Source organism: Micromys minutus, assembly GCF_963924665.1.
Source record: "Micromys minutus genome assembly, chromosome: 12".
NCBI classification, from domain to species: Eukaryota; Metazoa; Chordata; class Mammalia; order Rodentia; family Muridae; genus Micromys; species Micromys minutus.
Window position 1 is genome coordinate 16063754 of NC_137981.1, and position 14532 is coordinate 16078285.

Below are 14532 nucleotides of genomic sequence, written 5' to 3' on the forward strand. Positions count from 1 at the left end.
TTTACACATAGTAAGGCTATCTAGTGACCCTCTGTTGAGAGTCACCATTGCTTAAGGATCTTAAAGGTCACATCTGCTGTCTGATGTCCTTCATTTATTCTTTTACTTTTTGGTCTTCAGGGGAAAGTTGAGAAGTCAGGTATGAATAGAACCTCTTTCAACTCCTTCACCGACTAGATGCCCCACTCCTAATTTTTTTCCTTTTCTTTTTGAATTTTATGAGTATGTATGTTTTGCCCAAGTGTATATTTTGGTCCAAGAAAACCAGAAAAGGGCGCTGGATCCCCTAGAGCTGGAGTTACAGGTGGTTGTAAGCCACTACGTAGACTCTGAGAATCGAGCCTGGGTCCTCTGGAAGAGCATCTAGCCACTCAGCTATCTCTCCATCCCTTCCTCCTTTTTCTGAAAAATAAAACTTGGGGGCTGGAGAGATGGCTCAGTGGTTAAGAGCACTGGCTGCTCTTCCAAAGGACCAAGGTTCAGTTCCTAGCACCTACATGGCAGCTCATATCTGCCTGTAACTCCACTTCCAGAGGATCCAACACCCTCACAGATATGTATGTAGGCAAAATACCAATGCACATAAAATGAAAATAAACATTAAAAAATGAAACTCACTTTGGGCTTTCTTCTTCCAAGGTACAAGCTACCATGTACGGGATATTTCAAAAAATGTCAGATATCAACCTCTCTATAATGTTTTTTTTTGCCTAGTTCTTTGTATTCTAGAAGATTTTTAATTTAGTGTATATTGCAGTTAAAGGAGAGAGGAAGAGGGGAAGAGAGAGGGAGAGGGGCAGGGAGAGAGACAGGGAGAGGGACAGTGGCAGGGACAGGGAGAGCACCTGCCACAGTGGACAGTCCACTTAATCTTCACTGTCCCAGGCACTCACTGGACATGTTCCTGGCTTTGATTTTTTTTTCTGGCTTTGTCTATTTTTATAATCAGAGAAATACTATATAGGTCTGCCACGTGAACTAAAACAGGATTCTGAGGAAAGAAGATGCCAAGGTGGAAGTTGAGAGATTCTACTCCATTCTTAATGACTTGCTGGCTGGCTTTCTTGAATTTCTTGTAAGTCATTTTCAGCCTAGAATTTCACAGTCATTGGTACACCTTTGGATGCTCCTGAATCATCCACCATCTTTCACAGATGCATTCCTTACTCCCTGAAAGACAAGGAGGAGAGCTCATATTGGCTGCGTTTGTCCTACCTAGTCATATCTACTGGTTTTAAAGTCTGAAAAACCGAGTCTTCAACAAAACACTTGGTACTGAAACCACTCTAGGACCCAGAGGTAATAAGGGCAGAGGAGCCGATAGAGCGGGAATAGGGTGATGTTTACAAGACACACACTCTAAATAAGAAAGACATCTTTACAGCCTTAGTGGGGGCCTCATCTTGTCTGTCAATAGCTCCCGAACTCAAGGTGGTTTTCTTGACTGAAAATGATGAATACTTTCATAAACTTGGGTGGGTATGTTGTCTTGTTGAACGACCCCTAATCCCCAGTGTCAGCTTGCTCATTACACCATGCCCATCTCTCTGTATCCTTGGCTACCATATCTTTACAAACAGCAGTAACTAGAATCAGATTATACCATACCCAAAGGGGTGCATTTCCACCTGAGCTGATGAACCCCCTTCAGCTTCCCTGAGAGCTCTTTCGGTGCTGCTGCTTAGAATGTGTTCCCATCTATATCATTGGGTGGTAGCTTTTGTGTTATATTTTGTTATTGTTTTATCTTCCTTTTCCCATGTGTTTAGATGGTAGGTCTGTCTGCCCTGTGAGGATGGCCATTACAAGCATCCCTTAAATTTTCTCAGTGTTGCTCTATGTTCAAGTGATTTATGTTTCACCTGCTGTTCTTACTCTACAGATAACAAAACTGAAATCCAGAGGTGTCAGGTCCATCCCACAGGCGACACACTGGTTAGAGAGGAAGGCCCTGCTCATTCTGTGCTTACACAGAACATAGTGCCTATAGCATGTGATCTCCTTCCGTGTCGCCAGGCACTTGCTTAGGAAGGGAACACAGAGTCATGTAGACAGAACACAGAATGTGGATTCAAAGAGTGAATGTCTCATTTTTTAGAATTTTTATGATCTCAAAGAGATTCCATATAGTTGTTATATTCCTGGTTGCTTCTCAAGTAGTGCTTACTAATCAACCTCCCACAACATTCCCACCTACAAAGCCAGATCTCTTCCAAAGACCTTAATCCCAGGCATGCTTGAGCAAACGGCAAGAGTCCCCAAGTGTTCAGTCTCGTGTCTGTAGTCTGTCTGCACCCCAGAGCTGAGCAAATATGGAAAGAACAAACCTGAGCCAAGAGATGGAGTTTGAGCTCTTGGGCCTCACCAGTGACGCGCAGCTGCAGACGCTGCTCTTTGTGCTGTTCCTGGTCATGTACCTCATCACCGTGCTGGGGAATCTGGTCATGTTCTTTCTTATCCACGTGAGTAGCACACTGCACACACCCATGTACGCCCTCCTCAAGAGCCTTTCATTCCTGGATTTCTGCTACTCATCTACGGTGGTCCCCCAGACGCTGATGAACTTCTTGGTCAGGAGAAAGGTAATCTCTTACTTTGGCTGCATGGCTCAGATGTTTTTTTACGCGGGCTTCGCCACCAGTGAGTGCTATCTCATTGCTGCCATGGCCTATGACCGCTACGTTGCTGTTTGCAATCCTCTCCTCTATTCAACCATCATGTCTCCTAATGTCTGTGCCTCTCTGATTGTGGGCTCCTATAGCGCAGGATTTCTCAATTCTCTTATCCATACAAGCTGCATCTTCAGTCTGAACTTCTGTGGTGCTCACGTGGTCACTCATTTCTTCTGCGACGGACCGCCCATCCTGTCCCTGTCCTGCGTGGACACTTCGCTGTGTGAGATCTTGCTCTTCATTTTTGCGGGCTTCAACCTTCTGAGCTGCACTCTCACCATCCTGATCTCCTACTTACTGATCTTCATCGCCATCCTAAAAATGCACTCAAACCAGGGCAGGTTCAAGGCCTTTTCCACCTGCACATCCCACCTCACGGCTGTGTGCTTCTTTTTCGGCACAACACTTTTTATGTATCTGCGCCCTAAGTCCAGCTACTCCTTGACGCAGGACCGCACAGTTGCTGTGATCTACACAGTGGTGATCCCAATGCTGAACCCCTTAATCTACTCCTTGAGAAACAAGGATGTGAAGGAGGCTCTAAGGAGGGTTTGGGGCTGGAAATCAACGGGATGACATCTTAGTTACAGTTTCCATTGCTGTGAAGAGACACCATGACCGAAGCAACTCTTATAAAGGGCAACGTTTAATTGGGGCTGGCTTACAAGTTCAGAGGTCTCAGTCCATTATCATCAAGGTGGGAACATGGCAGTGTTTAGGCAGGCACGGTGTTAGGAAAGCCGAGAGTTCTACATCTTGGTTTGAAAGCAAACAGGAAAGGCTTCCAGGCAGCTAGGAGGAGGGTCTTAAAGCCCACGGTCAAAGTCACACACTTCCTTCAACAAAGCCACACCCACTCCAACAAGACCACACCCACTTCAACAAGGCCACACCCACTTCAACAAGGCCACACCCACTCCAACAAGGCCACACCCACTCCAACAAGGCTGTACTTCCTAATAGTGACACTTCCTGGGCCAAAGATATTCAAACCACCACATGATCTTGTCTTTAGGAAGAAAAGAGAAGACACTGTGTCTTATGTGGTGTTGCCCTCAAGCGCATTCCCAAGCTCCCTCTGTGGTTCACACCCTCTAGTCTGAGGGTGCTTTTGCAACTATCCACAAGAAGAACTGTTGGATTCATAGAGACAGAATCTAGAAAGATCTTCTGCTCTTGCTTAATTGGACTCACCAGACAAGACTAATTATGGCTTTGATGTAATACTTGATCCATAATTTGGAATTTGTGAATACTTTATTTTCCAGTTGAAACAGACATTTTTGTTCTTCATGTTAAGGTTATTTCCTGTGAGGCATAGTGACTCATACTTTTAATCCCAGTACTTGGAAGGAGAATCAAGTTCAAAGGCAGCCTCAGCTGCACGGTGAGACCCTGATGCAATGTGGTCATCATTAAACTAAGCAAAACAAGAGGGACAAAGAAAAACAAATGTTACATGCTTTCTTTCAATCAGATTTTATGTGGATAATCAAATTACACACACGCACACTCACAAGAGGAGCATATGAAGATAAAGCAAAATTGGAGAGGAAATGAACAGGAACAGAGGAAGGGGAAACAGAGAAGGGTGGAGAATGAGTGTGTTCAAAGCACGTGATATACTTGTATCAAAACTATATACATCACGTGCTACAATGGGTATAAGCAGATCAAATTTATATAAAATAAAAAGCACACACAAAATATTCAGTTCACGAGTAACCGTGTCTTCAGGCTCCTGAACGCTGCCTCCATCAGCCTCAGGCAGTCTCGAGATGGGCATCATGCCTTCAGTTAGGCTTCGGAGTTCCTGTGAAGAAATGTTTGGAGATGATCGAAGGAGCTTGAGCAGCAGTCTGTGACCATCAAGACCATGTTGGAAGATTTGGGACATTTAAGGACATGGCTACCAGCTCACTCTACCAAATGCCAATGGAGTGATATTTTTAAAGGTAACTCAGTGGGTGTGGTGGTACACATAAAAGTCTTCTGAACTGGGAGGTGGAGGAAGAGGAATAGGTGTTTGTACAGCTGGTTTTGTGTCAACTTGACACAAGCTGGAGTTATCACAGAGGAAGGAGCCTCAGTTGAGGAAATGCCTCCATGAGATCCAGCTGTAAGGCATTTTCTCAACTAGTGATCAAGGAGGAGGGCCCAGCCCATTGTGGGTGGAGCCATCCCTGGGCTGGTAGACCTTTGTTCTATAAGAAAGCAAGCTGAGCAAGCCATGGGAAGCAAGCCAGTAAGTAACATCCCTCCATGGTCTCTACATCAGCTCCTGCTTCCTGACCTGTTTGGGTTCCAGTCCTGACTTCCTTTGGTGATGAACAGCAATGTGGAAGTGTAAACTGAATAAACCCTTTCCTCCCCAACTTGCTTCTTGGTCATGATGTTTCATGCAGGAATAGAAACTCTGACTAAGACAGAGTTTAAGGACCATCTCACCTACATAAGCAGTTCAAGGGCAGCTGGGGCTTTTCTTAAAATACAACAGAACAGACTGTTCCATGGCACATCTGCCACAAAGATGGCCCAGAGGATGTCGAGAAGAAAAGAAAGTGGACCGATGTCAACCCCATGTGAACCCAGCAACTCCTGGAAATTTAGCAAGTGACACTTTTTAAGGTTTCTCTGATGGCAAACTACATATACATCAAAGGTTTGCTTGACATGGTGCACAAGACAGACACTGCTACCAGAGAACGGGGTCTCCCGAGATTACCGAGTCCCTGAAATAAATTAACCCTAGTGGAGAGGAGGAAGCTGTGCAGAGTGCTGCATTGTGCCATTGTCCAAACCCCAGCTGTGCTTATAACTGTTGCTGGAAGACACAGCTGGTGCAGCCCCAGTCCAGCATGCCTCCCTGCAGCATGCCTCCCTGCAGCATGCCTCCCTGCAGCATGCCCCTCTGCAGCATGCCTCCCTGCAGCATGCCCCTCTGCAGCATGCCCCTCTGGAGGATTGTGAGTTCATGGCCAGTCTAGGCTAAATAGTGAGACCCCATTTCAAAAAACAATAATATAAAATAAAATAAACTTTGATTTGCACATCTCATAATATAAAAGTAGTTATTAACAGATCTCAGTTTTAACTGTAAGCTTAAAACTATAAACATCTCCGGTTTACAAATTACTGCTTTCTTTGTGCAACATTAGTGCTCTCTCTGTATTATTAACACTTGGGTAAAGTGAATCTTAGCATTTTATCCAGGATTGGTAGCAGCCAAGTGTTATCAACTCATTCATCTCATCTCCTGTGTCCTTCCATGTGTGTGTGTGTATGTGTGTGTTTGTCTGTGTGTATATGTGTGTGTATGTGTGTGTATGTGTGTGTTTGTCTGTGTGTATATGTGTGTGTATGTGTGTGTATGTATGTATGTATATGTATGTATGTGTGTATGTGTGAGTATATGTGTGTGTTTATGTGTGTATGTATGTATGTGTATGTATGTGTGTATGTATGTATGTATGTGTGTGTTTATGTGTGTGTATATATGTGTATGTATGTATGTGTGTGTGTTTATGTGTGTGTATGTATGTGTGTATGTATGTGTATGTATGTGTATGTGTGTGTATGTATCCATGTATGTATATGTATGTATGTGTGTATGTGTGTATGTATGTGTATGTGTGTGTATGTATGTGTATGTATGTGTGTACGTGTGTATATGTATGTATGTGTGTATGTATGTATGTGTATGTGTGTATGTGTGTGTATGTATGTGTGTGTATGTATGTGTGTGTATGTATGTGTGTGTATGTGTTTGTGTATGTGTGTGTACACGAGGGTGCCCATGATGTGATGATTGTGCTGAAGTTCACTGCACAGCCTCCCCTGCAGGCTCTAAGTCACGGTTTAGAGGTTTTAAAAACAGAGTCCAAAGCTCCTTCCTTGGTGACAATTTCTTATTTTCAAATGTGTATGACTGGTGACAGGCTGGCATCCACTTTACAGTACAGACACATCAGCACATTCAGGAGTGCAACCAAGGGGTGTCACTGTCACCTCCGTGGGAGTACAAGGAAGGACAAGGAAGAACAAGAACACCATCCTACTGAAGCTACCTGTCAGGTTTGCCCCTCAGTCATTCTCTGCTCACCAAAGCTAAAGCCTCCCTTGAGCAGGAATCGATACCACAGGCCTTAGGGAGAGCTCCAGCAGCGATCTTAATTTACACTATCACAGTTACAATCTCTCTCTTCCAGAAGAAGACAGGGCATTTTCTTTCTTTGAAAAACTTTTCCATTATTTATATTTATTTGCCTATGGGAAGTGTGCACGTGGAGGTCAGAGAACAGCTTGCAGGAGTCGGTTCTCTCCTGCCATGTGGGTCCCAGGGATCGAACTCAGCCACCAGCTTTGGCAGCAAGTACTTTTACTTGCTGAGCCATCTTGCCAGCCCAAGGGAAGTTCCTTTCACTTTTATTTCTAGCATAGGACATCTTTTATTTTTGTTATATAGTATCTTTGCCTGTAATATTGGCTTTTTAATATGTTGCCATGCTAAGATGGGTTTTAATATATGATACATTTTAGATCTCCTTCCGGATTTGTTTTTTTGTTTGTTTGTTTTTTAAAAAGATTTACTTATTTATTGTATATGAGTACACTGTCTCTCTCTTCAGACACACCAGAAGAGGGCATCAGATCCCATTACAAATGATTGTGAGCCACCATGTGGTTACTGGAAATTGAACTCAGGACCTCTGGAAGAGCAGTCAGTGCTTTTAACCACTGAGCCATCTCTCCAGTACCTTTCCCTATGTTTATGTGGCATAATATACACAGATTTATACATATTTGTGTATGTCCTGCATCTGGGAATAAATTCCACTCCATCATGCTAAATGACTTTTGTTGTTGTTTGATTGTTTTTTTTTTTGTTTGTTTGTTTGTTTAGTTTTTTCGAGATAGGGTTTGTTTGTGTAGGCCTGGCTGTCCTGGAACTCACTCTCTAGACAAGGTTGGCCTTAAATTCACAGAGATTTGCCTCTGCCTCCCGAGTGCTGGGATTAAAGGCATATACCACCACCACTGTGAATGACCCTTTTAATGTGCCAAGAAATTCAGTTTACTACTATTTTGTTGAGGACGTATGCCTCTATAGTCACCAAGAATATTGGCCTATAATTTTTTAGTTGTCTGGCTTTGTTAACTGGGTAATGTTGGCTTTTTAAAAAGAGTATGAACCAAGGGAAAAGAAGCAGAAAAAATGTAAAAGCCAGAGGATGAGGACCTCTGTGGAGAGCTGTGCTCTGGACATGACATAATTACACACCCATGAACTAACAACCACCTGGTTATTCACACAAGACCAAGACAGCCTAAATTCTGGCAGAGATGGGGGTCGGGTCCTTTAGGCCCACCATATTGAGAAGCTATTTGAAGGTAAGAGCTGTGGAGAGAAGAGTCCTATTTCAAGTGCATTGGCCACTGTTAGGTTAGATGGCCCTACACCATGGGCAGAAAGCACTAAGTGGATTAAGTGGGTTATCAAAAAACAAAACAAACAAATAAACAAAAAACCTCGAAGTTGTGGGGGGAATAAGGAAGGGGCTGGAGGAGGAACTTGAAAGTTGGATGTGATCATATTTCATTATACAAATATATGAAATTCTCAAGAATAAAGAAAATTATTTAAAAATAAGTTAAGATGAGTTTGAAGTGTTCTCTCCTCTTCAACGTCTCCAGAAGAGCTTGAGAAAGATTTGTATTCACTCTCCTTTAAACGCTGAGTGGAATTCAGCAGCAAAGCCATTGTACTTTAAGTTTTCCAGCAGAAGATGCTTCACTATGTCAATCTTGTCTTAATTTGCTTTCAATCAGTGGGATAAAACATCACCAACAGCAACTTGGCAAGGAAGGGATTTATCTGGTTTACAAATCCTAATCAATCCATCACAAAGAGAAACTGGGGCTGGAGCTTAAGACCAGAAATCTGAAAACAAACAAACAAACAAAAACTGAAGCAGAAGGGCTGGAGAGATGGCTCAGTGGTTAAGAGCACTGACTGCTCTTCCAGAGGTCCTGAGTTCAATTCCCAGCAACCACAGGTAGCTCACCACCAAACATCTGTACTGGGATCTTCAAGCACGCAGATGTACATGCAAATACAGCACTCATACGTAAAATAAATAAATAAACCTTAAACCAGATCAAAACAAAGTCTGAAGCAGAGCCTGGTTATGGTGGTGCACACCGTTAATCCCAGCACTCGGGAGGCAGATAGATCTCTGTTTTGTTTTGAAATCCATCGGAGTCCAACTAGTACCACTGCAGGAATGTTGAGTGATCTGGATCTTTTGCTGGTAACCATAGCTGCAGCGAGCTCACAAGTTCTTGTCCTGTCAGGAAGCCAGTATCTCACAGCTCTCCTCACCATCCTGCAGCTCTTGGATGCTCTCTCCGGATGCTCCACTAAGGGCCGAGCACTAAGCAGTCACTTGGTCTCAGCATTTTGACCAGTCACGAGTCTCTGCGTTAACTGCTGTCCCCTGCAGAGAGAGGCTTCTTTGGCCAAGGTTGAGATCAGTAGTAATTGTGGGTAAAAGCAGAGATATTTAGCAAGCAGTTTGACAACATGTCAATCCAGCCAAACTACAATAACTTTTGGAGGAGTTGTGTTGTCTTGTGCTTTTATGTTTCTTGTGTCACTGAGTTGGGATTTATGCATCTGGTGTTATTTCCTTGCTTGGTTCATTTTTTAAAGTTAGCTATATTGCTTCAGTTGGAGTTTTTGTTAGGTTTACAAGGGACTTGGATGTGGCTGAGTTAAGTGTGTAGCTCAGAAAATAATTCCTCAGTTCAGGAACTCTGGATGCTTGGTGTAAGTGTAAGTGCCAAGTGCTATCCCCCATGAGTAGAATCTTAATTGAGAAAGCAACCATGGATGGCTTCTGGATATTCCTACCATGCAATGGGATTGCACTGGTGCATTAATGCATTAGTTGTTCTAATCAATTAATAACTATGGCCCCTTGGGCTTCAGTTACTGCTGGAGGTTAAACAACTAAGGATCATAGGGAGTGTATTCTCATTTAAGTTCATAAAATTAAAAACAGGAGGGATGTAGCATTGGTAAAGATAAAAATTCTTTAATATATTAATACTGGAAAGAAAAACTTGAGGTAGAAGGGGATTTTAGAGATTGTTAAACCTACAGAAGGTTATAGTTAAGAAGTATAAAATGACCAGATGTGGTGGCACATTTTTTAAATTCCAGTACTAGGGAGGCAGTAGAAAGAGGATTTCTGTGAGTTCAAGGCCAGGCAGAGCTGTGTAGAGAGACTGTCTGAAAAGGGGTGGGGAAGTTAAGGATACAGGCTGCTCTTCCTAAGACCTGAGCTCACTCCCAGTAACTGAAAGACCCCCGCAGAGGGGAGACCCTCACTCAAGTCTCAGGATAACACGACCCACCCCCAAGAACTCAAGAGAGACCATTCTTGCTGCAATTACACGAGGTTTATTAACAAAACCAGTGCACTGGGGTCGAAACTCATATCCCATGCAGGGGTAGAGGAATTCGACCCCGAGTGGCTGGGAAAAGGGCTTTTAAGGAAAAAAAAAAACACAACCCAAGGGGGAAGGGAGTATGTCATTGAAGAATACCAAAAATACCAGTGAAGAATCATCGTAAGGGAAACACCCGGTTTCTCAAGATTGTTTATAAGGTGAAAATTACCAGTGAAGAATTGCAAGGGGAACACCCGGTTTCTCAAGATTGTTTATAAGGTGTTATTTAACTTTTATGTTTTTATGGTTAGTCAGTTTCTGAAACAGAGTCACCCTGACCTTAAGGCCATAAATTCTTTATGGTCAGCCAGTTCCTGGAATAGGATAGTATTGCAGAACTGGTTAGCTTACATTTTTGGCTCTACTCTACCTGCTAGGGGTCTTCTACTTTACCAGTTAGGGGGTCAGGATTTATCCTAGTCTTTCATAACCAGATGGTGGCTCACAACCACCTGAAACTCCAGTTCCAGGAGTCTGAGTTATTTTCCCATTGCTGTGCTAACACCATGACTGAGGCAACTTACAAGAGAAAATATTAAATTTGGGGCTTATGGCTTAAGAGGGTTAAAGTCCAAATTTTTCTTTCTTTCTTTCTTTCTTTCTTTCTTTCTTTCTTTCTTTCTTTCTTTCTTGACACTTCTTGCAAGACAACACATGGGCGCATCCATAAAAAAATTAACAAGGCATGTCTACAGTTTAAGAAATGTACTCTGTTCCTAGGCATGGAAGTTCAAGTCTACAGTCTAGCAACAGACTAGAAACTGAAACAAAAGAGTTTGAGACCAGTCTAGGTTACATAATTATAGGGCAGTCTTAGCAAAACCTTGTCTCAAAAACAAAACCCAGGACTGAGGAGAAGTTGATAAAGTGCTGGTGAGTTCAGGGTAGGAATTAGAATTGCTCCAGCCATACCTGTAACAGGTAGGGACTAAGGGTCACTGGGAGAATCAGGAGGCCAGGTTCACTTTGAGATGTTAATAGATACCTAAGCCATTTGTCCTGAGTTTAAAACTTAACACTTAATACTGTAGATTATAAATATTTTTTGTAGATTATTGGACATTTCAATTTCTTTTTTGATAAATTAGTTGTGCTTAAATTAAAAATATATTTATATATTTTATGTATATAACACACTGTTGCTGTGTGACACACCAGAAGAGGGCATCAGATTTCATTACAGATGGTTGCTGGAAATTGAACTCAAGACCTCTGGAAGAGCAGTCAGTGCTCTTAACCGCTGAGCCATCTCTTCAGCCCCTCCTTTAAAAATTTTAAATGTATTGTATGTATAGGAGTGTTTTGCCTGCCAAGGAGAGCTGAAGAGATCACTGGATTCCCTAGAGCTGCAGCTACAAAGGTCATGAGCCACCCACTGTGTGGGTGCTGGGAAGTAGATCCAGGCTGTCGGTAAGAACAGATAAACCCATTGTTTTTATTCTCATCAATAGAAGATTAACTGTCTCCTTACTGCTTGCTAGCTAGCCTTTGTCATCCTGCCTTACATTCTGCCTCCTTTGGAATCACTCTAGTCTGGGGTAGGTCTTTTGTTTGTGTTGGTGTCTTTTTAAAGAATGTCTCAGTATGCAGCCTTGCCTAGCCTGGAAACTGTAGATCAGGCTAGCCTTCAGCGCATGCTGATCCTCCCCTCTGCCTCCCATGTGCTAGGATTACAGTTATGTGCCACCACAGTTGTCCTTACTGAGTTTTTTATTTGCATTTCATCCTTGTGAACCTTAATCCTTTTTGTGCAAGGAATCAAATGAAAACTATTTGCTTGCTTATTTTGAGACACAGACTCAGTATGTTGGCCAGGCTGGTCATGAACTTAAGGGCTTCTTTACTTTTTCTTTTCTAAAATTGGATTTTTTTTTTTAAACTTACATTTCAAATGTTATCCCCTTTCCCAGTTTCCCTTGTAGAATCATCCTATCCCATCCCCCCTCTTCTGCCTCTATGAGAGTGTTCCCCCATCTGCCCACTCCCTCCCATCTCCCTGCTCTGGCATTACCTTATACTGGGGCATCAAGCCTTCACAAGGCCAAGGGCCTTTCCTCCTCTTGATACCTAATAAGGCCATCCTCTAGTACATATGCAGCTGGAGCCATGGGTCACTTCATGTGTATTCTTTGGTTGGTGGTTTAATCTCTGAGAGCTTTGGGGGTCTGGTTGGATGATATTGTTGTTCTTCCTATGGGGTTGCAAACCTCTTCAGTTTCTTTAGTTCTTTTTCTAACTCCTCCATTGGGGACCCCATTCTCAGTCCAAGGTTGGTTGAGAGTATCCAACTCTGTATTTCTCAGGCTCTGGCAAAGCCTCTCAGGAGACAATTATAGTGAGCACTTCTTGGCATCCACAGTATTGTCTGGGTTTGGTGACTGTATACAGGATGGATTCCACCCACCCCAGAAGGGCATTCTCTGGATGGCCTTTCCTTCCATCTCTGCTCCACACTTTGTCTCTGTATTTACTCCGGTGAATATTTTGTTTCCCCTTTCAAGAAGGACTGAAGCATCCCCTCTTTGGTCTTCCAACTTCTTGACCTTCATGTGGTCTGTGGAATGTATCTTGGGTATCCTGAGCTTTTACTTAAGGGCTTCTTACATCTGCTTCCCCAGGCCTGTATTACAGCCTATGCCAGTGTGAAGATTGTAGTGTGGAATCTCCAGTGTTCACCACCACCGCTGGCCTTAGAAAGCCCTCACCCACGCCCAGATATATTTTATCAACACCTCTTATATCTTGTGTTTTTGATTTTTTTCATTTAAATATCTAGAACTTTCTAGGGAAGGCTTTGAGAGAGAACTACAGCTTGTTTGGTTTATACCTAGTTATCTGGTTATTCCCACATTACTTACTACTTTTAAAAAGGAACCTGTCTTTATCTTGTAGAAAATAGTTTCATTAAATGTACCAGAGCTCCCTGTTGGATTCTGGTCAATTTCTTCATTTTGCTTTTTGTTTTGCTTTTGTTTTTGATTTTTCAGTTTTTGAGGCAGAGTCTCACTCTGTAACTTGGTCTGGCCTAGAATTTGCTATGTAGACCAGATTGGTCTTGAACTCATTCGGATCTTTCTCGATCTCTCTCGATCTCTCCAAGTCTTTTTTTGTTTTTGTTTTTGAAGACAGGATTTCTCTTTGTATAGGCCTGGCATCCTGGAACTTGCTCTATAGATATGACATATATCTATATCATATAGATAGATAGATTTTGTTAAACTTGATGTAATATAGAAAGTCATTTGAGGGCAGCACCTTTGAGGTCCCGTGGGTCTGTGTCTTGCTTCAACAGTGTTTGAACGGAACAGACCCGGGGGCTCCCATCTTAGCTTCCAGCTGCCCTACAAGTCTCTCCAGTCGCAGCCTCCGGGACCATCTCCTTGCCGTCTCAGGCTCCTAGGACCAACCAACACCGTCTTCGAGGTCTGCCCCGTACTCCGGACCAGCCATGACTTCTCAGATCCGTCAGAATTACTCCACCGAAGTGGAAGCTGCTGTGAACCGCCTGGTCAACTGCGGGCCTCCTACACCTACCTCTCTGGGCTTCTTTTTCGATAGGGATGATGTGGCTTTGGAGGGCGTAGACCACTTCTTCCGCGAATTGGCCAAGGAGAAGCGCGAGAGAGAGCGCGTCTCCTCAAGTTGCAGAACGAACGTGGGGGCCGTGCACTCTTCCAGGATGTGCAGAAGCCATCTCAAGATGAGTGGGGTAAAACTCTAGAGGCCATGGAAGCTGCCTTGGCCCTGGAGAAGAACCTGAACCAGGCCATCTTGGATCTGCATGCCCTGGGTTCTGCCCACGCAGACCCACATCTCTGTGACTTCCTGGAAAGCCACTTCCTGGATAAGGAGGCGAAGCTCATCAAGAAGATGGGCAACCACCTGACCAACCTCCGTCGGCTGGCAGGGCGAGTATCTCTTTGAGGGCCTTACTCTCAAGCACGACTAGGATGCCTTCCAAGGGGCTCCCTCCTCTGCTGCACCAGCCGCCTCAGGACCTCCACCCGAATGAACCTCTAAAGCCACTAGGCCGCTTTGTAACTGCCTTGGAGCCTCTCCCAAGTCTTGGACCAAGAAAAAAAAAAAAAAAAAAAAAGAAAGAAAGAAAGAAAGAAAGAAAGTCATTTGAGAAGAAACCTTAGTTGAAAAAATGCCTGACTAGTATCAGCCTGTAGGCAAAACTGGGAGCATTGTCTTGATGAATGATTATATGAAAGAGTCCAGCCCACTGTGGGCGGTGCCACCCCTAGAAAGGCTGTCCTGGGTTATCTAAGAAAGCAGGCTGAGGAAGGCATGGGGAGCAAACTGGGGAGCAGCATTCTTCCATGAGCTCTGCTTCAGTTTC

At 43.5% G+C, this 14532-nt stretch overlaps 1 protein-coding gene and 1 pseudogene across 2 annotated transcripts; both read left to right on the forward strand.

Moving 5' to 3' along the window:
- Positions 1–2312: 2312 nt before the first annotated feature.
- OR5AU1 (olfactory receptor family 5 subfamily AU member 1) lies at positions 2313–3248 on the forward strand (the record flags this gene model as incomplete). Its single annotated transcript, XM_080926378.1, has 1 exon — positions 2313–3248. The coding sequence occupies one exon, from the start codon at positions 2313–2315 to the stop codon at positions 3246–3248; it is 936 nt and encodes a 311-aa protein (XP_080782504.1).
- Positions 3249–13635: 10387 nt separating this feature from the next.
- On the forward strand, positions 13636–14136 carry LOC308427869 (ferritin light chain 1-like; annotated as a pseudogene). The gene has a single exon. The product of its transcript is annotated as a ferritin light chain 1-like (transcript).
- Positions 14137–14532: the final 396 nt, after the last annotated feature.